The 23,877-nt window shown below is 46.5% G+C and overlaps 1 protein-coding gene across 1 annotated transcript in view; it reads left to right on the forward strand.

Moving 5' to 3' along the window:
* Slc4a5 (solute carrier family 4 member 5) overlaps positions 1-23,877 on the forward strand; it is a 76,461-nt gene that overhangs the window by 22,185 nt on the left and 30,399 nt on the right. The window contains exons 4-13 of the mRNA XM_021164247.1: positions 12,059-12,219; positions 13,030-13,182; positions 14,092-14,187; positions 15,136-15,191; positions 15,913-16,070; positions 17,278-17,365; positions 19,016-19,170; positions 19,787-19,975; positions 22,116-22,290; positions 23,041-23,174. Coding sequence (XP_021019906.1) covers positions 12,059-12,219; positions 13,030-13,182; positions 14,092-14,187; positions 15,136-15,191; positions 15,913-16,070; positions 17,278-17,365; positions 19,016-19,170; positions 19,787-19,975; positions 22,116-22,290; positions 23,041-23,174 — 1,365 coding nt within the window. The remainder of the gene's footprint in view (positions 1-12,058; positions 12,220-13,029; positions 13,183-14,091; positions 14,188-15,135; positions 15,192-15,912; positions 16,071-17,277; positions 17,366-19,015; positions 19,171-19,786; positions 19,976-22,115; positions 22,291-23,040; positions 23,175-23,877) is intronic.

A 23,877-nucleotide genomic window follows, 5' to 3' on the forward strand; every position in this document is an offset into this window, starting at 1 on the left:
AGCCCTGAGGTTACGGGTGCACACCACCGCTAGACTTTTTCCAATGGATCCCAACTTATGCAGCATCTCCTTAGCCCATCATATTCAGATTTTTATACAGTACCAAGGACCAAAGCTCTCCCTTACATGCTGAGCAAGCACACTGTCAACTAAGCCCGATCTCCAACCTCAATGCTACTGTTCATGCACTGTTCAAGAAGGAAGCCCAGGGCCTCGTGTATGCTATGGCATCTCTGACCTGTGGCCTCAGCTTGGCTTTTGTCTTTGAGGATGAGACATGTGAACCTGTTTTGGATGCTAATAGAAATGAGAGAGAAGAAAGAGAAGGGTGTAACGGGGCAGAAGGCCGAGACAGGCTTGTTGAGTGGAGCCTGGCCCTAGGTGCATGTGGGGCTCCCAGAAGGTTTGAGGAGGGAGGGAGTGGAAGAGTGACATGGTAGAGTTTCAGGCTGCTGGTACCCAGGGCAGTGGGTCCAGGCCTGTGGCTATTGTGTTTCTTTTTTTTTTTTTTCTCTTTTCTTTTTTGTTTTTGTTTGTTTTGGGAGGGAGGGTTGTTTTTTGTTTTTTTTTGGTTTTTTTTGTTTTGTTTTGTTTTTTTGTTTTTTTGTTTTTTGTTTTGAGACAGGGTTTCTCTGTATAGCCCTGGCTGTCCTGGAAATCACTCTGTAGACCAGGCTGGTCTCAAACTCAGAAATCTGCCTGCCTCTGCCTCCCGAGTGCTGAGATTAAAGGCATGCGCCACCACTGCCCTGCGGCTATTGTGTTTCTTAACAGTAGAGCCATGTATGGAAATTTGAGGTCAGGTGAAGGTTTCTGCAGTTATTTGCTTCACCTTCTGCTGACCCACTGGTCTGAGTGCTGAAGGTTGCTGGTTTCCACCTGGTGTTGGACCTTCCTTCTCTCTTCTTCCTTCACTACCAAACACACACACACATCTGAAGTTTATAGTGAACAAGCAGGAAAATAGGAGTAAGTGTGTTCAACCATATGTATGCATGCATGTGTGCCTGTGTGCATGCATGAGCATGCCTGTGTGTGTGTGTGTGTGTGTGTGTGTGTAGACCAGAGGTCAACTTCTGGTGGTGTTTTCCAGTTGCTATCCACTTTGTATGTTTGTGTTTTTTTTCCCTTTTCCCTTCATCTGTTTGTATATGTACATGTCTATGGGTTTTTTTTCCCTTTTCCCTTCATCTGTTTGTATATGTACATGTCTATGGGTTTTTTTTTCCCCTTTCCCTTCATCTGTTTGTATATGTACATGTCTACAGGAGCAGGACATCCACTCCCCACAGCTACAGTTACTTCCTGGGACAGGATGGCTCACCAAGAATTCCCAAATGGCAGACATCACCAAAGCCTTGCCCAGGTTCTTAGGCAAGTATAAAGGAAGACTGAATCACAGAGACTCGGGTAATCATGCTAGGAAGAAAGTGGGTTCATTCTAGAACAGTCTAAGTAAAAGGGCCCCAACAGTCTGGTCCTGGTCTCAGACACATCTCATCTTCAGAGACAGGGGCTTCAGCTCCTTATCCCGAGTCTATTAAACGTTGTGACCACTTAGCCAAGTTGTCTCATGTTGATGCTATACTGAGCAGCATTCTGCTGATAACGTGACCTTTCCAGTATGTCTACCAAGGAGAGAAAGAAAGGGCTGGAGGCTGAGAGGCTTTTACAAAGCTTACTGTAAGATAAGTAGGCTGGCGGTTAGGTTATACATCAGCTCTTGGGAAGCTGCTCATTGCTGGTCATCAGCTTTGTATCTGATCATCCCTGGGAACCTAAAAAGATGAAGTTCTGAGCCTAGATGAAAATGGTTATCCCAATAAGCCAGTGAAGCCTTCTGGTGTCATCAGCCCCGCTGATGCTGTCTGAACTCTCTGAGTGTATGTCAACACTTCAGCCATGGCTTACATATGGAGTATTTTAAACTCACTGCTAGGTTTGGTTGACAAACCATGGGTGTGTGTTTAGATCCGTTGTAGGAACGGTGTGCTTTATTTCACACATCAACCTTAATGCATATGTTTTTTTTAAATTACATTTTATTTATTTTTATATCTCTGTATGTGTGTGTGTGTGTGTGCACGCATGTGTTGTACACTGCATGTAGAGGACAAAGCACACTTGTGGGAGTCTGTTCTCTTTCTTCTCTCTTCTTCCATCATGTGGGTTCTGAGGACTGAATTCAAAAGCAAGTACCTTAACCTACTGAACCTTAATCAACCCTGTGTGATTTTACATAGTGTGTTTGTCATGTAAACTGTGACAGTAAAACAGAATTGGCATACCTGTTCCATTCTTTAAATTTTTTAAAAAATTGGATTTATTCATGTTATGTGTGAGTGTTTTGTCTATATGTTCATATTTGTGCCACATGTATGGTTGGTGCCTCCAGAGGTCAGAAGAGGGCATTGGATTCCCTGGAGTTGGAGTTACAGATGGTTGTGAGCCACCTTGTGGGTGCTGGGAACCAAACTGGATCCCAATCAAAAGCATCAGTGCTCTTACCTGCGGAGCCATCTCTCTAGCTCCAGGTGTTCCACCCTTGATAAAACATTCACCCCGTTTCCAGAGAAGGAATTTCTAGGAAAGGACAGAATCCAGACAGCTCTTGTTGAGTCCTTAGCGACCTCGAGGAAAGCTGCTTATAAACTGATCAACACTCACTTTCAGTTCCTGCTGGGACATGCAGTCCTGATATCACTCCTCTGGAAGATTGAATAATTTGCTGGATGATGAGAGTCAGCTCACATTCATATTACTTTTAAGAAATGAATCTAGGGGCTGGGGAGATGGCTCAGCAGTTAAAAGTATTCACTGCTCTTCCAGAAAACCCAGTCTAAATTCTCATTACCCAAACAAAGGCAGACAACTGTCTCTAACTCTAGTTCCAGGACATCTGACATCTCTTCTGGCCTCTGCAAGCACTTTACACGTGTGCTGTTCTTACTTTGTACATGCAGGCAAAACACTCAAACACATAAAAGAAAATAAATACATTTTTAAAAAAAATGTTCCCGTTACGTATATAAGAATGAGGTACAGAGCTGTTGAGGTGGCCCAATGGATAAGGAGCCTGGTGCCAAATCTGACAACCTGAGTTCATTCCCCAGGTCCTACATGGCAGCAGGGGAGAGCCAACTCCTGAGATTTGCCCTCTGAATCCCATGAGGACACTGTGGCATTCTCATGACCACAAAATTGCACACATATAAATATTCCAAATTTAAAGAATGTAATAAAAGCATTTTAGTGGATTAGAAATGGGCCTTAGACAGATGCTGTTAAAGCTACCTATAGAAGTTAGACTTTGGGGTGAGTGTGGGGCTGAGAAGATTATAAAGTCATGGGTGGCACAGAGTGACCACGGCAGGGGCATGGACCTCATGCATCCTAGGTGAGTAAACTTAAGTTCTGTACTAAAGCAGACAGAGCAGCACTTGAGAGTCCAGGAACGCCCTCAGTTACATAGTAAGTTCAAGGCCAGCCTCGGCTACAAAATGAAAATCAAACAAAAAAAGAAACAAAGGAAAAAATTCACACAAGTACGGATTTTCCTTTTAAAACTATTATTATCTTTTTCTTATGAGTCTGGGGAGAGTGGATTTGTGCACATGTGTGAAGGTGCACAAGGAGACCAGGAGAGGGCATGGACTCCTTCAGAGTTTGAATTATAGGCGGATTGTGAGCCTCCTGACACAGGTGTTGGGAAATGAGGTCAAATACTCTGTGAGAACAGCACATGCCCTTAACCGCCAAGCCATCTAATAATTCTTTATTATTATGTTTTTAAGGATTTATTTATTTATTGTATGTAAGTACACTGTAGCTGTCTTCAGACACAGCAGAAGAGGGCATCAGATCCCATTACAGATGGTTGTGAGCCACCATGTGATTGCTGGGCTTTGAACTCAGGAAGAGCAGTCAAGTGCTCTTAACTGCTAAGCCATCTCTCCAGCCCCGTTCTTTATTTTTTAAGATTGACTTTATTTTATGTATAGAAGTGTTTTGTCTGCATGTAAGCATGGGCACCATGCGTGTGCATGCAGCATCCACAGAGGCCAGAGGGGGCATTGAATCCTCTGGAACTGCTGTTACAGAAAATGATGGACTGTCACTTGGGTACTGGGTCCAGAACCTGGGTCCTTTGCAAAAAGCAGTGGGTGCTCTTAACTGCTGAGCTGTGGCTCCAGCCCCACCAATATGTGTTTCTTAAAATAAATAAATAAATGCTTAGAATCAACATAGCCTGAGCTTCAGATGTTGCATTGCTCAGAAGATCGAATCGCATTTTAAAAATGCTTTAAAATTGTCACATGTGGCAGGACATAGCTGAAATCCCAGCCCTTAGAAAGCTGAAGTAGGAGAGTCACAAGTTCAAGGCCACCTGGGCAACAGTTCAAGCTTAAGACAAGCTTGGACTACATGGGGGAACTATCTGAGGGTTACTTTTGCTGTGATAAAACACCATGACTAAAAGCAACTTGGGAGCCAGGCGTGGTGGCGCACACCTTTAGTCCCCGCACTTGGGAGGCAGAGGCAGAGGCAGGCGGATTTCTGAGTTCGAGACTAGCCTGGTCTACAAAGTGAGTTCCAGGGCAGCCAGGGCTACACAGAGAAACCCTGTCTCAACAAACAAACAAAAACAAACAAAAAAGCAACTTGGGAGGAAAGGGATTTTTTGGCTTACACCTCCACACCACTCTTTATCATCGAAGGAAGTCAGGACAGGAACTCAAGCAGGGCAGGAAAATGGGAGGCAGAAACTGATGGCCATGGAGTGGTACTGCTTACTGGTTTGCTCAGCCTTTTTTTTTTTTAAATAGAACTCAAGACCACCAGCCCGAGATGGCACTACCCACATTGTGCTAACCTTCCCCCAATTAAGAAAATGCCCTAGAGACTTACCTATAGCCAGCTCTTACGGAGGCATTTTCTCAGCCAAGATTCCCTCCTCTCTGATGAGGGAAACTGTGTCAAGCTAACATAAAACCAGCCAGTACAGGGTCCTTATATTAGAAACAAAACAAACAACAGATTCCACAGAGGCTACAGCTCAGTTGGTAGAGTGATCGTTGAGTGTGCAGGAAGCCCACATAGCAGATCCCATGGAGCTGGAGTCTGGATGGTCGGGAGCCACCATGTAGATTCTGGGATTCGAACCTAGTTCTCTGCAAGAGCAGCCAGTGCTCTTCACAGCCCAGCTGTTTCAGCAGCCGTCCTGTGTCTTCCCTTTAAATAACAATGATTTGTGATTCCTGGTGCTCTGAGTCAGATGTGCTCAGTCTGGGTGAGGTTCAGCCTGGGCAGTGTGGCTCAGGCAGGCCTCACACTCAGCTATGTAGCTGGGAATGATTGTGAACTTCTTGGCTTAAATTATTTCAAAATGTGTATGTGTGCCTGTATGCTCACATGATGCGAGGCAGAGGCTGACTCTGGAGTTGGTTTTCTCCTCCCACCTGTATGTGGGTTCCAGGGATCAAACAGAGATCACTAGACTCTTGGCAGACACCCTTACCCACTGAGCCATCTGGCCAGCCAACCCTGAATTTCTGATTTTCCTGCCTTTACTTTCAACTTCCCAAGTGCCTGTACCATCATGCTTGTTGGTGTTTTGTTTTTGTTTGATACAGGGTCTCACTATGTAGCCCTGGCTAGTGTGGAAGTCACTATGTAGACCAGACTGGCCTCCAACTCACAGAGATCTACCTGCCCCTGCCCCTGCCCCTGCCTCTACATGCTGAGATTAAAGGTGTGCACCACTGTACCTGGCTGGGCTGGGTTGTTTTCATGTGATGCTCAGGGAGCAACCACAGGCTGGGAAGGAAAGCACTCTACTGTCTGAACTATATAGTCCAATTCTAGACCTTCCCTGAAGGACAGCTTCTTCCCGTGCCTAGAGGTTTGTGTTGGAAGCCTGGACTGTACCTGGTGGCTAGCTCCAGGACACTTGTTATTATATCTGGATCAGCGGCAACCGATCCGTCTGAGTTACCAGCTGAAGAAAAGCCTCAGGCCTGGACCTCCCCTGTTTGTGACAGAGAGCTGTTTTCTGGGACATGTGACTCTTTAAGGTTCTGTTCAGGGAAAGGGGCACCTGGCTCCTGCCTCTGGCACGCACGGAAGTGGAAGCCTCGGCACTGCTGAGGACTGGGTGAAATACCGAAAAGTCTTTTTCCAACTCAGAGATTTTCTTTCTGTTTGACCTGCTTCTCTGACTCTAATTTGTGCTTTTTAAGGCCAACTGTGGTATAAAGCTTGCTTTACAGTGAGTTGTTGGGGATTACACGAACGGTTCTGTCAGGCATCCACAAGCTGGTAAGCTGGCTTTGACCAGACTCCTTAGAAAGGGCCCGTGCCTTTATTCAGTTTAGAAAATATTTAAGCATTTGGGTTATAGAAAGTGGGAAGTTCATGAGAGCAGTGTGCATCAGAATGCAGCTCCATGTATACACCGCCTGGCTGTCAACCCTTACCAGTTAACTCACGGCCAATATCAAGGTCCCACACACCCTGCCTTGACGTGCTAGGTCATGTTAGCACAAGTTACAACTACCTTATCATTACACATGTAAATGCTTGAATATATGCCTCCAAAAAAAATAAGAACACCTTAAAATTTTTTTTAGATTTATTTGTTGTTATTTTATATGTATTTTATACCACATGTATGTTTGACACCATTGAGTTCAGAGGAGGGCATCAGAGCCCCTGGGTGGTTGTGAGCGGCCACGTGGGTGCTAGCGAGCAAATCTCCGGGTACACACTACTTTTCTTTTTTCCTTTTTCTTTCTTTTTCTTTTTCTTTTTTTTTTTTTTTTTTTTTCAGATCTGAGGACTAAACCCAGGGCGCTCTCCCACTGAGCTAAATCCCCAACCCCTTTCAGCCAGTTTTTTTTTTTTTACATTATTTTTCTTTGAACTTGGCTAATGCCTGTCTCAAAACAATAAGATGAGGGGGCCAGAGAAAGGGTTAAAAGCAGGGGCTGCTTTATAGCTTGGTTCCCAGAACCTACATGGTGGCTCACAATCATCTGCAATCCTAGTTCCGGGGAATCTGATGCCCTCCACTGATCTTCATGGACACTTCATACACATAGTGCACTGACATACAGGCAAGCACATACACACACACACACACACACACACACACACACACACACACATGCATATATATCAACAACCTTTGGCTTTCATGTGCACCAGTGCACATACATGTGCATAAGCATACACACATGTGTGCATGCAGTCTGAGTTCAGCTGGATGTGGTGATGTGTCCCTATGATCCCAGTACCTGGGAGGTGAAGGAAAGGGTTGTGAGTTTGACACTAGCCTGGGCTTCAGAGATGGCTCAGCAGGTAAAGGTGCTTGCTGCCAGGCCTAGTGACTACGTTTGATTCCTGGAACCCACATGGTGGAAGGAAAGAAAACAACCCTGCAGCTCATGGTTGGTAGCTACACTCCCACCTGTGAACAATCTCACTGGCCCAGCTGAAGCTTTTCCAGGCTGCGGTTTTTTGTTTTTTGTTTTTTGATTTTTTTTGTGAGACAGGGTTTCTCTGTATAGCCCTGGCTGACCTAACTCACTTTGTAGACCAGGCTGGCCTCGAACTCAGAAATCCGCCTGCCTCTGCCTCCCAAGTGCTGGGATTAAAGGCGTGCACCACCAACGCCCGGCCCCAGGCTGCGGTTTAATATCCGCTAAGGGATGTCCACCCCCAGTCCTCTTCATTTTTAGACCATTCCCCACTGACCCCATAAACTTGCTTTTCAGGGGGACTTTAAAAGCAGGTGGCCCAGAACACTTCCCTTCAGGTTCCAGTTGGTGCAGGTAGAAGCTGCCCAGTGTTTTGGGGAAGATCTGTCACTATGGTGGACTGGAGTCTGCAGCTGGGACGCTTAGCTTCCCTGGGGACTCTGCCAGCTGTCTGGAGCTGCCTCTGAATGGGAGGCCTGGTTGGGTGATGCCTCTGCTCGCTGTCCAAGGCCTCCCTACTCCATCATGTCCATCCTGTCTGTGATTCTAGATTTCCTGAGAGGACAAACTCCTCCACATAGCTGGATTTAGCGCCTTCCTTCTCCAGGTGACATCTGGACTTTAACCTGAATGTGAATTCACAGTTGAACTCTACAGTGGAAGGCATGGGACCCCCAGCCCCTGTGTAGTAGGACCTGAGGGACACATCTTGGGGCAGTTGTGAGATGTGTGAAGAGGCATCTGGAGGCCAGAAGTCAGCCTCAAGTGTTGCTTTTCAAGAGCTCTACATCTCACTGACCAGGGGGATCAACAATTTAGCTAGTCTGGCTGACCAGCAAGCCTAGAGATCCCCTGTAATTCTCCCAGTGTTGGGATTATAAGCACACACTCCCCACCTGGATATTTATCTGGGATACTGGGGGTTGAATCAGGTCCTTATGTTTATGCAGCAAACATTTCCTTGGCACAAGCATCTCCCCACCCTGAGGGAGATACTTTTTGTCTGGCGACATTTCCCCTGTTCCTAGCAAACCACATGGGGCACTTAAAAGTAACCAGTAGTAACCAGGATTCAGTTGAGACTAAAAAAAAATTATTGTGAGTCCCACAACATCCAGAGGAAGCTCCACTCCCAGGTGCTCTAGCACACCAGGATCATAGGATCAGAGGTGAGGAGGACACAACATCTTTCCAACACCACCGGGAGTAACTGAGACTAGTGGGATCCAGGAACACAGGAACCCCACCCAACCAGTGGCACTGGTTCCTTCCGGTCTGAGCAGGTGCCCTGAGCAGACCTTGGACCCAAACTCTGCAGCCTGTCTCACAGAACCCAGAGGAAGCTTCACTTCCAGGAGCTCTAATGCACCCAAGATCAGAGGATCACAGGATCACAAGATCTCAGGGGCTTGGTCACACTAGGATCTCAGGGTCCCAGAGGCAGCTTTACTCCCAGGAGCTCTGATCAGGATCCCAGGATCCCAGAATCACAGGATCGCAGAGACAGCTGGACTCTGAGGACTTCTGACACAGCCAGGATCACAAGAAAGACAGGGTCCAGTCAGATATAGCCAGGGCAGGTAACACTAGAGATAATCAGATGGTGGGAGGCAAGCGTAAGAACATAAACAACAGAAACCATAACAAGTTCTGAATACACCATCACACCAGAAAAGCAAGACTCAGATATAAAATCACTTCTCATGATGGTGATAGAGGACATTAAGAAGGAAATAAATAACTCCCTTAAAGAAATACAGGAGAACACAGGAAAACAGCTAGAAGCCCTTAAAGAGGAAACACAAAAATTCCTTAAAGAGTTACAGGAAAACACAAACAGGCAAAGGAAAGGAACAAAACCATCCAGGATCTAAAAATGGAACTAGAAACAATAAAGAAATCACAAAGGGAGATAATCCTGGGGTTAGAAAACCTAGGAAAGAGATCAGGAGTCATAGATGCAAGCATCACCAACAGAATACAAGAGATAGAAGAGAGAATCTCAGGTGCAGAAGATACCATAGAAAACATCGACACAAAAGTCAAAGAAAATGCAAAAAGCAAAAAGCTCCTAACCCAAAACATCCAGGAAATCCAGGACACAAGGAGAAGACCTAAAGATAATAAGCATATAAGAGAGTGAAGATTCCCAACTTAAAGGGCCAGTAAATATCTTCAACAAAATTATAGAAGAAAACTTCCCTAACCTAAAGAAAGAGATGCCCATGAAAATACAAGAAGCCTACAGAACTCCAAGTAAACTGGACCAGAAAAGAAATTCCCCCATCACATAATAATCAAAACACCAAATGTACTAAACAAAGAAAGAATATTAAAAGCAGTAAAGGAAAAAGGTCAAGTAACATATAAGGGCAGACCTATCAGAATTACACCAGACTTCTCGCCAGAGACTAAGAAAGCCAGAAGATACTGGGCAGATATACAGACCCTAAGAGAACACAAATGCCAGTCCAGGCTACTATACCCAAGAAAACTCTCAATTACCATAGACGGAGAAGAAAAAAAATATTCCATGACAAAACTAAATTTACACAATATCTTTTCACAAACCCGGCTCTACAAAGGATAATAGATGGAAACACCAACACAAGGAGGGAAACTACACCCTAGAAAAAGCAAGAAAGTAATCTTTCAAGAAACCCAAAAGAAAATAGCCACACAAACATAATTCCACCTCTAACAACAAAAATAACAGGAAGCAAAAATCACTTTTCCTTAATATCTCTTAACATCAATGGACTCAACTCCCCGATAAAAAGACATAGACTAACAGACAGGATACATAAACAGGATCCAGCATTTTGCGGCATACAGGAAACACACTTCAGTGACAAAGACAGACACTACCTCAGAATAAAAGGTTGGAAAACAATTTTCCAAGCAAATGATCACAAGAAACAAGCTAAAGTAGCCGTTTTAATATTGAACAAAATTGACTCAATGGAAACAGTTGTATAAAAGTTGGAGTCTTAGATGCACTTAGCACTTAAAAGGAAAAGAGTGGATAGAAGCAAACACTTATCTAGGACTAATTGGCTATTCTGGGTCTTTTGTTGTTCCATATCAGTTTGAGGATTTTCTTTCTATTTATGTGAAGAAGGAGATGAAGATGTTGATTGTGATTTCATTGAATCAGTAAATTGTTTTCATAGGAAGGTCAGTTTTCACAGTGTTAATTCTACCAAGCTGTATGCTTGGGAGGTTGTCAAAATCTAATATGTTTTCTTTTTTTTTTTTTTTTTTCAGTTTTTTTGAGTCAGGGTTTCTCTTTATAGCCCTGGCTGTCCTGGAACTCACTTTGTAGATCAGGCTGGCCTTGAACTCAGAAATCCGCCTGCCTCTGCCTCCCGAGTGCTTGGATTAAAGGCGTGTGCCACCATGGCTTACTATGTTCCTCAATCTCTGTCTTTACACATTTAAAGTTTTCATTGTAGAGGGTTTTCTTTTTTTTTTTTAAATCTCTTTTGTTATGTATATTCTAAATATTTTATTTTATTTGAAAAACTGGGCAGAGGAGCATGTCCATGATCTCTTTCTCAGCATGCTTGTTACTCATAGCCATTAAGACTGGTAAATTTTATAAGTCAATTATGTATCATAACAATTTGCTGAAATTATTGATAATTTCTACAATTTTTCTAGTCAAATTTTGGGAACATTGGTAATAAGATAATATATTCTTCAGTTGAAAATAAATTGACAGTCGGGCTTGGAGGCGCATGCCTTTAATCCCAGCACTTGGAAGACAGAGGCAGGCGGATTTCTGAGTTCGAGGCCAGCCTGGTCTACAAAGTGAGTTCCAGGACAGCCAAGGCTACACAGAGAAATCCTGTCTTGAAAAGCCAAAATAATAATAATAATAATAATAATAATAATAATAATAATAATAATTTGACTTAATATTTTCCCATTTGTATCCCTTCTTTTGCTAATGCTTCAATCACATTATGGATGAGCAGTAGGGAGAGTGTGCAGTCCTCTCCCATTTCTGATTTTAATGGGGGCTTATTAATTTTAATTTTAATGGGGTTTCATTCATTTAGGGTGATACTGGTCATGTGTTGTCATACATAACCTTTATTATGTTGGAATATGTTTCCTACAGTCCTACTTGTTCTAGGGCTTTTGTTAAGAAAGCATGTTGAATCTTATCAAAGACTTTTTCTTTTCTTTTCTTTTTTTTTTTTTTTGCTTCCATTGAGATGATCATATGATTCTTGTATTTTTTTTTGTCCATGTATTTGGTTTATTACATTTATTTCTTATACATCTTAAAAAATAAAACAATGAAAAAGAAGTATTCTTCGTAGCTCAATTCTGCTCATCTGAGAAGAACTCTTATTGCTTACTCTGAAAGGGAGGGGCCTAGTGAGTCTGGTCAGTTTCAGGGACTTCCTAAAGCTATTTTGAGTTGTTTTGCCTTCTTGTTGAAGGAGCTTCATACAGGATAGAATGTTTCAATCTCAATGGAAACTGCTACACCACACTACTGGGTTGACCTGGAATAGCCTTCTCCTGAGGGTACTGGCCACACTGAACCCCATTCTTCCTTCTTCCAGGTGGATAAAATTTGAAGAAAAGGTAGAGGAAGGAGGAGAACGATGGAGCAAGCCCCATGTGTCCACGCTGTCCCTGCACAGTCTCTTTGAGCTCCGCACCTGCCTGCAGACAGGGACAGTGCTACTGGATCTGGACAGCTGCTCCCTACCACAGATCATAGGTGAGTCCAGGACATCTCTGCTGTGGTCCCGGTAAACCAGGGCAATTCTTCCAACCCCGTGTCAACCTGCAAGTCTGTATGACTGGCCATCTCAACACTTGTCTGATTCTGCAGGATTTTGATTCTGGCACAGTCTAGGCAGTGTCCAATATCTTTTAATATACACAGTATGCAGACCACCAACAGCTAGCAAAAGAGCATCCCTGAAATGTGACTCAGCAAGGCAGTAGCCAGGGAGAGGGGCTCCTGGGATGGATGGGCAGAGATGAGTGTTGCCATGGCAATGTGTTTCTTTTCAAAGGAAAATGGACTGTCTTTCTTCTTTTGAAAACTAGCTCTATTCTCCCCCCCAAAAAAGAAAAGAAAACTAGCCCCCACTTAATGGAGTCAAACGAGGAGGTGGCTTGTCTCCTTTTTCCTCCCTAAACATCCCTGTGAGTTTTATTCTACTTAGTAAATTTAGTTTGGCTGTAACTATTTCTTCTCTAAAAAAGAATTCATTTGGGGGATGGAAATCACTGTGCATTTTCATAGGTCCTCTTTAAAGCATGTTTCACAATGGGGATAAAAGGAGCAGAGACTTCTGTCCACACATGCACATACCTGGAGACAGATACAGAACCTTATACCTGATGATATCGGGGTTGACAGTCCTGAAAGTAAATGACAGAGCCGCCGCAGGACTATTCTCAAATCCCTGACCTCTTTACTCAGTCTCAATTCCAGGAATAGCCCAGAAGAAGCAAGACCTCAAAGCCTTGGTCTCTTTCTCTCTCCCACATGGGTCCAACTTGTTTGTTTCTCATCCAGATGATGTCATTGAGAAGCAGATAGAGGATGGACTTCTGCGACCTGAGCTCCGGGAGAGGGTCAGCTACGTGCTCCTGAGAAAGCATCGTCACCAAACCAAGAAGCCCATCCACCGTTCCCTTGCAGACATCGGGAAGTCGGTTTCCACGACGAGTGAGTAGGGCTGCTTGCTGGTGGGCACAGGGCATGTGACCAGGTGATCCCAGTTTGGGGGCTGGAAGTACCAGACTTCGTGATCCTGAAGAAAGTCCAAGGTTCTGGGCTCTCCTCCAGTCTCCTCTTCTGGAAGTCCAAGAGGGACCCCAGCCATACTCCATGTTGTTCCTGACACCAGAACACAGTAGTTTCTAGGAATGGTTAGCTCACAGCCCATACTGCACATTGCAATGGCTTGAGACCTTCAAATGTGTCTTGACACCTGGGAGATCTGTTAATCTGGAGTGCATCCTGGGAAGGAGGGGCAGGCCAGAATCTCCCAGCACACAGCACCAGGGAATGCCTGGAGGGATGGCTTGCTTAGGAAAGAATTTTCCACTAAGACAAGAGAAGCCAGAAACTTCTGCAGAGTGTGGCACACATAAGATGTTGGGAGCCTTGAGGTCTCCTCAAGTGTGCCAGTGTGCTAGTATACCATTCTTGTTAGCAAAGCCTGGGGCTTTGGGGAGAGAAGACTATTCACTCTAGGCCTCTGAAGGCTCTAGGCCCGACAAACCCAGCAGACAAACACAGAAGCCACAGGTAGCAGAATCGGAGATGAAGGTAGATTGTCTGCTGCACCCAGTGTTAATTTAGCCAACTCTGTATTCCATCTCCTTTCCAACTGGATGACTATTTCCCAGGGTCATCAGGAGGATCAACCAGTGCTCTTAGCCACCGAGCCATCTCTCCAGCCCCAATCCTGTGTAATCTTATTCACTCTATTCCTTTAAACATTATTCTTGGAAGGGGAGATGTATCTTGTCGTGACTTTGTTTAGTTGAAGTAACGATGTAGTCATTGTGCTAGCCAGAGAGGCTGCAGCTACAGAGATGCTGGAGCTATGTGCCTTCCTGCCCCTCCCAGACCGCAGCTCTGCCCGGAGCCCCTCAGCAGGCCCAACTCTGCACCGCTCCACTGAGGACCTGAGGATTCGGCAAAGCACCAGCTATGGTCATCTGTGTGAGTGTTCTCTGCCAATCAGGGACAGCAGCACGCGGGCTGTGACAGCTGGGGACTGTCCCCATGTCCATAGACGGAGAAGGTAGAGCTGAGGAGCTAGCTTGCTTAAGACACCAGCAGGAGAAAACAGATTTCCCCCTAAACCTAGGCTTGTGCCTGGGCCTGATTTACCACTATAGTACCCCTTGCCAGACAGAGTGCAGCCAAGTCCTGGCTTCTTCAGCGCTGATCTCATGTCCTCGGAACATTGATTTCAGGCAAAACTCTTGTTCTTGATGGCTTTATCATTTTGTCCTGTTTTCTGGTGAGGAAACAGGTTTCTGGTTTCCTAGGAAAGGCATTAAAGGCGGGGCCTTAGGGGTAGAGGTGCAGCTCCGCATTAGAGACCTTGCATGTTTAAAGCACCCTGTTTGATTTGCAGCACCACAAAAACCACAAGCAAATTAAAACAGAAGCCTTGCTGGGTGCTGTAGCTGAGGCAGGATTGCTACAAGTCCGAGGCCAGCCTGGGTTACACAGTGAATTCCAGGCCAGCCTGAGGGCTAGAGGTGAGACTGGTCTCTCTCACCAAGTTCCAGCCTAGTGATGCCTGGAACCTCATCTGAAAATACACCTCTATGTCTCTTCCGTCTGAGCTAGCACAGAGCTGTGTCTGGCGTAGGCACCTTGGTGAGGTTTAAGGAGGTGGGACCGAAAGCTGGAGGAGAGCATGCTATAGTGGAGGAAATGATTAGCAAGCAGCAGAACCTGGAGGTTAGCTTCTTGTCCAAGCACACTGCTCCTGCAGGGAAGGAGAATGGGGATGCCGGCTGAAGGGGCTGCAGGACCGAGGGAAGGGAGACTTGTTGTGGTTCTGAACTTAGAGGCCATAAGAGGTTCAGGGCCAGGGTCAAAGAGCTGGCAGGAGCCTGGCTTCCCCTGATAGGCTTGCTTTCCTTTCTCTCCTAGGTCATGCCCAGAGTAGAAGCATGAATGACATCTCTCATACCCCAAACACAGACCAGGTAGGAGAGCTCTGCCCTGGACTGCAGAGGCAGGCAGGGAAGGAGGAGGAAGCCTTTGGTTTCACGGGCAGAGAGCCCTTGAAAACCTCTCTCCCACAAGGGAACAGAAGCCCCCCAAGACTAAGAAGAACTTATAAGTAACCTTCCCTAGGACATTTTCATCGTCAGACAACTCTGGAGATGTGAAGTCATAAAGACAGAGGGTGGAGTAGTTTGAGCAGAGGACTTGTCTGGTACACTAGATCCAGTCACTCCATATGTCTGACCTTCTTGCCCTGGACAACTGGTAGCCAGTGGCACTGGAGTGGAAACCCACTCACGGTCTCAGTTTAAAAGACTAAAGATTATAAGTTCCTAGGAAGTCTCCTTGGGGGAGCCTGGAAACATGGGAACACCCGGAACCCTTGGAGACTGGTCCAGAGATTCCCATGAGTGAGGAGGCAGGGCAGAGGGCAAACAGACAGACTTCTCTCCACTGCCAAAGGAGAAGGCCTGGAGGGAGGGCTGGGTGGCTTACCACTAAGCACTAAGGGCTACATCTGTTCCAACAAGGAGGCTGCAGGTGAGAGCTAGGTTCAGCAAGCCCAGGCTAGGCTCTTCTCCGACTGCTTGGTTCACACAACTCCTGGGGAGATTTTAAAGCTAGACCTCCGTTGTTCTCTGAAGTGAGACTATGAGCATGCCAGGTCTTCTTGGGTGTGTCATTTTCCTCCCGGAGCAGCGGAAAAACAAATTCATGAAGAAGATTCCCAAGGACTCAGAAGCCTCCAACGTGCTCGTGGGCGAGGTGGACTTCCTGGACCAGCCATTCATTGCATTTGTTCGTCTTGTCCAGTCTGCCATGCTGGGAGGGGTGACTGAGGTGCCTGTCCCCACCAGGTGAGTCCCTGAAAAGTATCACCACACCTGTCTCTAGGGAGCCACTCCCCATGCAATTAGAAAGCAGGGATGTGCCAGGCAGTGGTGGCGCACACCTTTCATCCCAGCACTTGGGAGGCAGAGGCAGGTGGACTTCTGAGTTCGAGGCTAGCCTGGTCTACTGGTGAGTGAGTTCCAGGACAGCCAGGGCTACACAGAGAAACCCTGTCTCGAAGGATGCCCTTTTCCATTATTATAGAGCCCAACATGGTGTTGTTCACCTTTATTCTCAGCACCCAGCAGGTGGAGCTGTGTGGGTTCCAGGCCAGCCAGGGCAACAGTAAGATCCTCACAAAAAAGGAGAGAAGGGTTGGAGGGGGAGGCAGTAGCCAGGAAGAAAGTTGCTGAGTGGCCCAGGCAGCAATGCAAATGTAAGGATGCTCCCAGGAAAGGCCAGTTAGGGCAGAAGCAGAAATATTTCTTCACCAAATAAAATAGTCAAAGGGAGATTCTGAGGCTGGCGAGATGATTCCATGGGCATTTGTCAACAAGTTAAACAACGTGAGCTTGGAACCCACGTGGTAAACTGACTCCTGTAAATTGTCTTCCAAACCTTCATGTTTGCTGTGGTGTGTATGGAGTGGCATGTGTGCACATATACACATACACATAATAAATAGATAACTAGATCGATGTAAAAAGGAAGCTCCAGAGATTGTGGCTAGCCTGGAACCCTAGCACTCGGGAGGGCGAGACAGGAGGATCAGGCATTCGGAATCATCTTTGACAACATAAAGCGTTTGAGCGTGGGTTACACGGAACCCTGTCTTTAAAACAAACAAACAAACAAACAAACAACAATAATAAATAAGTATAATAGTAAATAATAATAATGATGATAATGAGGGGGAAAGATGATGCAGTGGTTAATGGTACTTCCTGCTCTTGCACAGAACCTGAGCTAAGTTCCAGTATCCATGTTGCATGGCCCATAATTAACTGCAATATCAGTTCATGGGATCCAGTGCCCTCTTCTGGCCTTCTCAGGCACTGCACTCACATGCACATGGCTCCATACAGACATACACATAATTAAAAGTAATAATGATAATGATGATTTTTAAACAATTCAAAGGAGGGGGTTAAAAAGAAGGCCCAACAAATCTTCTCCTCACCTGTTTCTGTTTTTTCCACTTTATTTCTTCTTCTCCCTCCATCTTCTTTGCAGATTTCTGTTCATACTTCTAGGACCTTCCGGGAGAGCAAAGTCCTATAATGAGATTGGCCGAGCCATCGCAACCCTCATGGTGGATGATGTAAGTGAAGATATGAAGCACGCACTCCTTTGTGAGTGCTAATGGCTGCTGCACTGGCACAGCCTCCCCCACTCCCTGTCATCACCAATTATCTAACAAGCACCTCTGAGCCCCTGCTGTGCACCAGGGAACTCGGGATTATGAGATTCTGAGAATAGAACCAGACCCTCTCTAATTTAGAAGCCCTTTCCAGAGAGAGGGACAGATCTGCAATAATGAGATGATTAAAAAAAAAAAAAAAAGAATTAACCATGTGTTGTCTGCCTGGGGAGCCAGGGCAGGCTCTGCAGATAGAAAACTAAGTGAACAGGAGGCAGGTAGACTGGCATAATCCTGAGATGCTAGCCTTCTGGAAGCTAATGGAAGTTCAGTAGTGTAAGCTCAAAGTGTGCACTCCCCCAAGGGCCAGGGCAGTGACCCGAGCTAGAGGCCATACACTCCCTGGGACAGGGAGGAGCCTAAGGGTCCTGTTCTGTCCCCAGAGCGTTGGGGAGCTGGAGGTCTTTAAATACATGCATAACCCCACCAAATCTGCAAGTCTTTTTGTAGCCTGACCCCCTCCAGGGTAAAAGTATGGGCAGTAATGAATGGATTTGAAAACTGGACTCAAACTGGGCTCTGTAGAGGTTTTCTTGCGTGCTTGCTCTGTGGGAAACAGAAATGAAGAAGATGGGGGAACTCAGCAGACATCCTACGGTGGTCTTAGCTGGGGTTGGCGTCTAGGATGAGCGTGCCCAGGTTCCTTGGTCCTTGCTCAAAGACTTGGTATACAGCCACACAAAGATTTGCAGAAGCAGTAGGGGGACTTGATTCAAAGCAAAGAGACAGAACAGGTCAGGTACAGTCAAGAGTGACTGTGGGCCACATGAGTGAGGGTACCCAGGGACCCCAACTATTGTTTGGGGTTTGTTTTTATGGGGTTCAGAAGAAGGAGGATTGTTAGTATGGGTGGTTCTCTAAATGACAGACTAAATGATATGACTATCTTTCTGTTGTGAATGTCCCTTCCCATCACACATCTGATTTTGATCATAAGTATACCTAATTTTGCATAGGTATAAGAAGTTTGATTTATTATACAAACCTAGCTCAGGATGTCCCTAGTTTCTTATCCAGACACAAGAAGAGTGTCATTGAATAGAATCTATCTATGTTTGATGGTTGTTAAGGGGAGGAGACAGTTCCATTGTTCAGAGTGGAGTGTGTGTACAGCTCAGTGCAGGCGAGGGCCCTAGGTTGCTAATAAATTGCTAGGTATATGTGCAGAAAGGCATATGTGTACATAGTATAGTATAAAGGTTCTAGGCTGCCAAATGCACTATTAGAAGAGGTGAGTGTAGGTAGCCCACATTAAGAGGAGTCCCAGGTTGGTAAGCTATTCCCTATGCTTGCTTGTCTCTAATGTATCTTGGAGGCGTGGGTTTCTGATCTCAGATGACTGCCTGCTCTTGGAACTGGCTCTTTCCTATTGTTCCCTATTTCCCTTACTGTCCTTTGTCCTTATCCACCAACTGGAACCAAGTGGGCATCCTGAGAAATGGCTAGAATTGGTTCCTTTAAAGATAGCTGTGATGTGCTCACTCCTAGGAGGGGAGGACTGAGCCCTCTTTTCTCCTTTCTGCTTTTTTATCCTTCTCCATTCCTCACCAGCTATTCAGCGATGTGGCTTATAAAGCTCGGAACCGAGAAGATCTGATCGCAGGGATTGATGAATTTTTAGACGAGGTCATTGTCCTTCCCCCTGGAGAGTGGGACCCAAACATCAGAATTGAGCCACCCAAGAAAGTCCCCTCAGCTGACAAGAGGTGTGTGTTCGGGATAAGAGCAACAGAGGGGACTCCACATCGGCATTTTCTTCTCCCTGTAGCAAATCAGAAGCCAACATGGCCACTTATGAACAGCTCTAAAGTCAGGAGTGGGGGCTGTGTAGGGGGATGCACATTACTGAATCATTTTCTGTCTTTCTGTGGTATGTGCAATGTGCGTTCACGTCTGAATATGTGTGGGTGCATATGTAGAGGCCCTGAGGGTGGCACCAGGGAATTCTTTGCTCTCCACCTTATTCACTGAGGCAGAATCTCTCAGTGAACCCAATGCCGCAGACAGATTTGGGTAGTCTTGTTCTAGTTTGTTCTGGGGTTCCCCTGTGTTGGAATTCCAAGTGGCTGCCTTGTCCACCTGATCATCAAATGGCTTCTAGGAACCCAGCTCTTGCCCTCTTGTTTGTGTGGCAAATGCTTTAAACAGCTGAGCTCTCTCCACACCCCCATCTTCATTTCCCCCGCTTTTCAAGATAGTAGATAGTAGGTTGGGTTGTTTGTTTGTTTGTTTGTTTTTTGAGGGGGAAGAGGACAGTCCTGAGGGACTGGGCTCTTCCCAGCCTTGAGAGCCCTTCTCTGCCCCATCTGCCTTCTCTTTCAGGAAATCTGTGTTCTCTCTGGCAGAGCCGGGCCAAATGAATGGCTCTGTGGGCGGAGGCGGAGCCTCGGCTGGAGGAGGCGGCAGTGGCGGAGGGGCTGGAGGCAGCGGGGCCGGTGGAGTGGGCAGTGGCGACGAAGCTGAGATGCCAGCTATGCACGAAATCGGGGAGGAGCTGATCTGGACCGGAAGGTGCCCGCTCCACACCTGGCAGAGAGCCTGCTGTCCTGAACCCTTCCTTCTTCCGGTCCTGTTAGCGATCCTCTCGCTGCTGTGTGCAGCGCCCCCTAGGGACGGGGTCTGACCACTGCAGTCGTTCCGCTCTCTGGTGAATCGTGTGGCTCTGACAGAATTGTGTAGGGTGAGATGAAGAGAAGGATCCCACCCGTGAGGAAGGAACCGAAACATTTCTCTAGGCATTCTTTAGTAATTGTATCCTATAGCGGCAGAAACAACGTATCACAAGCACGGTAGTGTAAAATTACTGACGTCCATTTTCACATGAGTGTGAGATCAGAAGGTTAAAATGGAGATGTCACAAGCAGAGCTTTTGTGGATCCTACCTCTAATTCCCGGCACTGGAAAGACTGAGGCAGGAGGATTGTTGCAAGTTCCAGGCCAGCCTGTGTTATATAGTGTGAGGCCCTATCTCAACCCTACTCCTTAAATAAAGATGCCAGCAGTGCACCACTGCCTTTAGCCTCTAGGAACGTCCTTCCTTCCTCTCCTTGAAAGACAGCCAGGAGTCTCATAGCGCTCCTTGATTTGGCTCTCGTGTCACCTCAGTTTTTGTCTATAAAGTTCCATGGCCTTGTCCCTGTGTGATATCTTTGGATAGTATTGCCCGGTTTCTATAAGGGCTGGATCAAAGCATTCTTAATGACTTCATTGTAACTTAATTACAACCTCCCTGCCTCCCTCTCCTGCCCCTTTGTGGTCTCAAGTAACCCAGGCTGCCATCAAGCTTGCTATAGCTAAGGATGACTTTAAATTGATGGTGCCCCTGCCCCTTCCTCTCCAGTGCTGAATTCACAGGCACCACCATGCTTGTCTTATAAACCAGGGCTTCATGCATACCAGGCAAACACTCTACCAGCTGAGCTTCATTCTCAACCCAGAGACTTTCTAAGTAAAATCATATTCACAAGTATACCAGAGGTTGGAGATTTAATGTATCTTTTAAAAAGAAGCAAAATCTTAAAATCTTATTTTTTTAAAGCTTCATTTTTCTTTCTTCTGGGGAACAAGAAAAAAATTTCCTGGCCTGAGTTCCCTGGCTGCTCTTGGAGTCACCCAGGTAGACCTAGGTTTAGGGAAGTCCAGAGAAGTACAGGGCTCTGTGCAAAGGAAGCCGTTGGGAATGAAGCTGTGTGCTGAGTCTTTCCCGCTGTGATAAGATTCTCTGACAAAAGCAACTGAAGGGAGAAAGGTTCGAAGTTTAGGTAACAGCTCCTCATGCTGGGAAAGTCAAAGTGCAGGAGTTGGCCCTGGCGTTCCCCTGTACTGAGGCATATAAAGATTGCAAGACCAAGGGGGCCTCTCTTCCCAATGATGGTGGACTAGGCCATCTTCTGCTACATATGCAGCTAGAGACATGAGATCTGGGGGTATTGGTTAGTTCATATTGTTGTTCCACCTATAGGGTTGCAGACCCCTTCAGCTCCGTGGGTACTTTCACTAGCTCCTCCATTGGGGGCCCTGGGTTCCATCCTATAGCTGACTGTGAGCATCCACTTCTGTGTTTGCCAGGCACTGGCATAGCCTCACAAGTGACAGCTATATCAGGGTCCTTTCAGCAAAATCTTGCTGGCATATGCAATAGTGGCACTGGATCATTCTTAAGCACTGGCTCATTCTCATCTCATTGTTTCCATTTTATTCAGTCCAAGATCCCCTGCCCAGGGAGCAGCCTTACCCTCGTCAAGATGGGTCTTCCCAATCAATCCACAAAGTCAAGATAATCCCCAACAGACATACACAGAGACCCATCTCCCAAATGACTGTAGATCCTGTGAAGTTGACAGTTCCCACTAACCATTCCATGTTACATGGCTTGGGTTGGGTAAGGACGGGAGGAAGACCCCCCATAGTGGAGTATTCCCATCAGAACTTCCTTCTCTCAAACAGTTTGTGTCCACCTTCCCCAGTATGGATGGTGATGACTGCAAACTTCTAGGCCTACAAGAATCATGTCTAGTTCTCAATGTTCTGGTAGAAAGAGTGTGACTCCATCTACCCCTGATCCTCACTCCAGACTCTTGAGGGCCCTGGAGGCATCCCCATCCCTCCTGGTGTCTGTGGAGGAAAGACGTCTTCTGCCTGTCTCAAGCAGGTTCTTTGGAGGACTGTGTCTGGATGTCAAGAGGAAGCTGCCCTGGTTCCCAAGCGACTTCTATGATGGCTTCCACCTCCAGTCCATCTCTGCTGTTCTGTTCATCTACCTCGGCTGTATTACCAACGCGATCACCTTTGGTGGGCTTCTGGGGGATGCCACAGACAATTACCAGGTGAGTGTGAGCTGGGTGCACGAGAGCAAATGTCAGTCAGATCTACTGTCAGATAGTGAGAGTAAGGAGTCCAGTTTCATCACAGTTAGGTCTGTAGCCTGGAGTCTGGCCATCACTTAATGTGACTGTTCATCCTCCCAATAAAATAGCAATTTTATGGGTGATATAAATAGGCTGGACTTCTAGGGAAATCACCCACATTGATGTTTGCTACTTTCCTCACTGATAATTTAATGAACTTAACGAGCATGTTAAGTTGTCTAACTATGACCTCCCTACTTTTTAATTTTATTTTAAAAATTATTTTATTATGTATATGGGTGTTTTTCCTTGCATGTATGTCCATGTGCTGGGTGTACTCCATGCCCCTGGAGACTGGGAACCTGGAGCACGCTGCACAGCCTGCAGGCAGCTCGACAGGCTGAAGACTGTCCCTTCCAGGTGGTTCAATTGCTCTGAGCCTCTTCCAGGCAGCTCAGTTTGTCTGAGACTATCTCTCAGCAGGCCTTACAGTGGGGGAACTGACTAGTGTATCTGGTCAGCTTCAGGAACTTCTTGAAGCAGTTCATTTCCTGAGCTTAACAAGCATCCCCACAGGATGGAAAGTTTCACCTCCCTCCACCCCTCACATCAAGACGCCATGTCCTAATAAGCTTCCCTCCAGGACAGAAGGTTTCAATCTCAGGGGAACCTGCTGTATATAAACAGCCTCTCCTGCCTCCCTGAGCCTCCTGCTCTCTCACACGACAGGGAGTAATGGAGAGCTTCCTGGGCACTGCCATGGCTGGCAGCTTGTTCTGCCTCTTCTCGGGGCAGCCTCTTATCATCCTCAGCAGCACAGGACCCATCCTCATCTTTGAGAAGCTCCTCTTTGACTTCAGCAAGTAGGTACCACATGGCGGCCTCCATGCCTACTCCTGCATCTGAGGCACTCAACGAAGGCAAGGGTGGAAAGATAGACCCATGCTGGGTGGGGTCCTGGGGGGAGGGTAGAAGGGAGGGGACCTGTGAGGAGACCCCACAGGCATGGTGAACTGTGGGTGTTGGGTGGTTCTTCCTGACTCCTGTAAGCCTTGAAGTCTTCTGAGTGCAAATTAACACATAGCGTGGCACATGGGGAGCAAGCCAAGCCACGTCATTCTCACTGGGAAGTCCGTGGTGTACAGGAAGAGCCTAGGATGGAGCTCACACGCCCACAGTTATCTCCCAGCCTCGCACACTCATTTGCCTTGTGGGTCTGGGATGGACCAGTCCCAAGGCTGCTCCAGCCTATTCAGCTCAGATTATCTATGGAGTGCTTCCTGACAGTGAGGTCCTTTCCTAGGATTCCCAAAGACCTGACACACCGGAGCTGGGGAGGTGGCTCAGTCAGTCAGGTGTTTGCCCCGTGAGCCTGATGACCCGAGTTCAGTGCCCATAACTCACCCATATGTAGAATCAGGGTGGTTCATGCTTATGGTCCTGGTGCTTGGGAGGTGGAGGTGGGTGGATCCCTAGCCTACCTGGAGGATTCTACACATGTGTGCCAACATATATGGAAACCCACAAATACACACCCCCCCACACCCCCCCACACCCCCCCACACC

The sequence above is a fragment of the Mus caroli genome, chromosome 6 (genome assembly GCF_900094665.2).
Source record: "Mus caroli chromosome 6, CAROLI_EIJ_v1.1, whole genome shotgun sequence".
NCBI classification, from domain to species: Eukaryota; Metazoa; Chordata; class Mammalia; order Rodentia; family Muridae; genus Mus; species Mus caroli.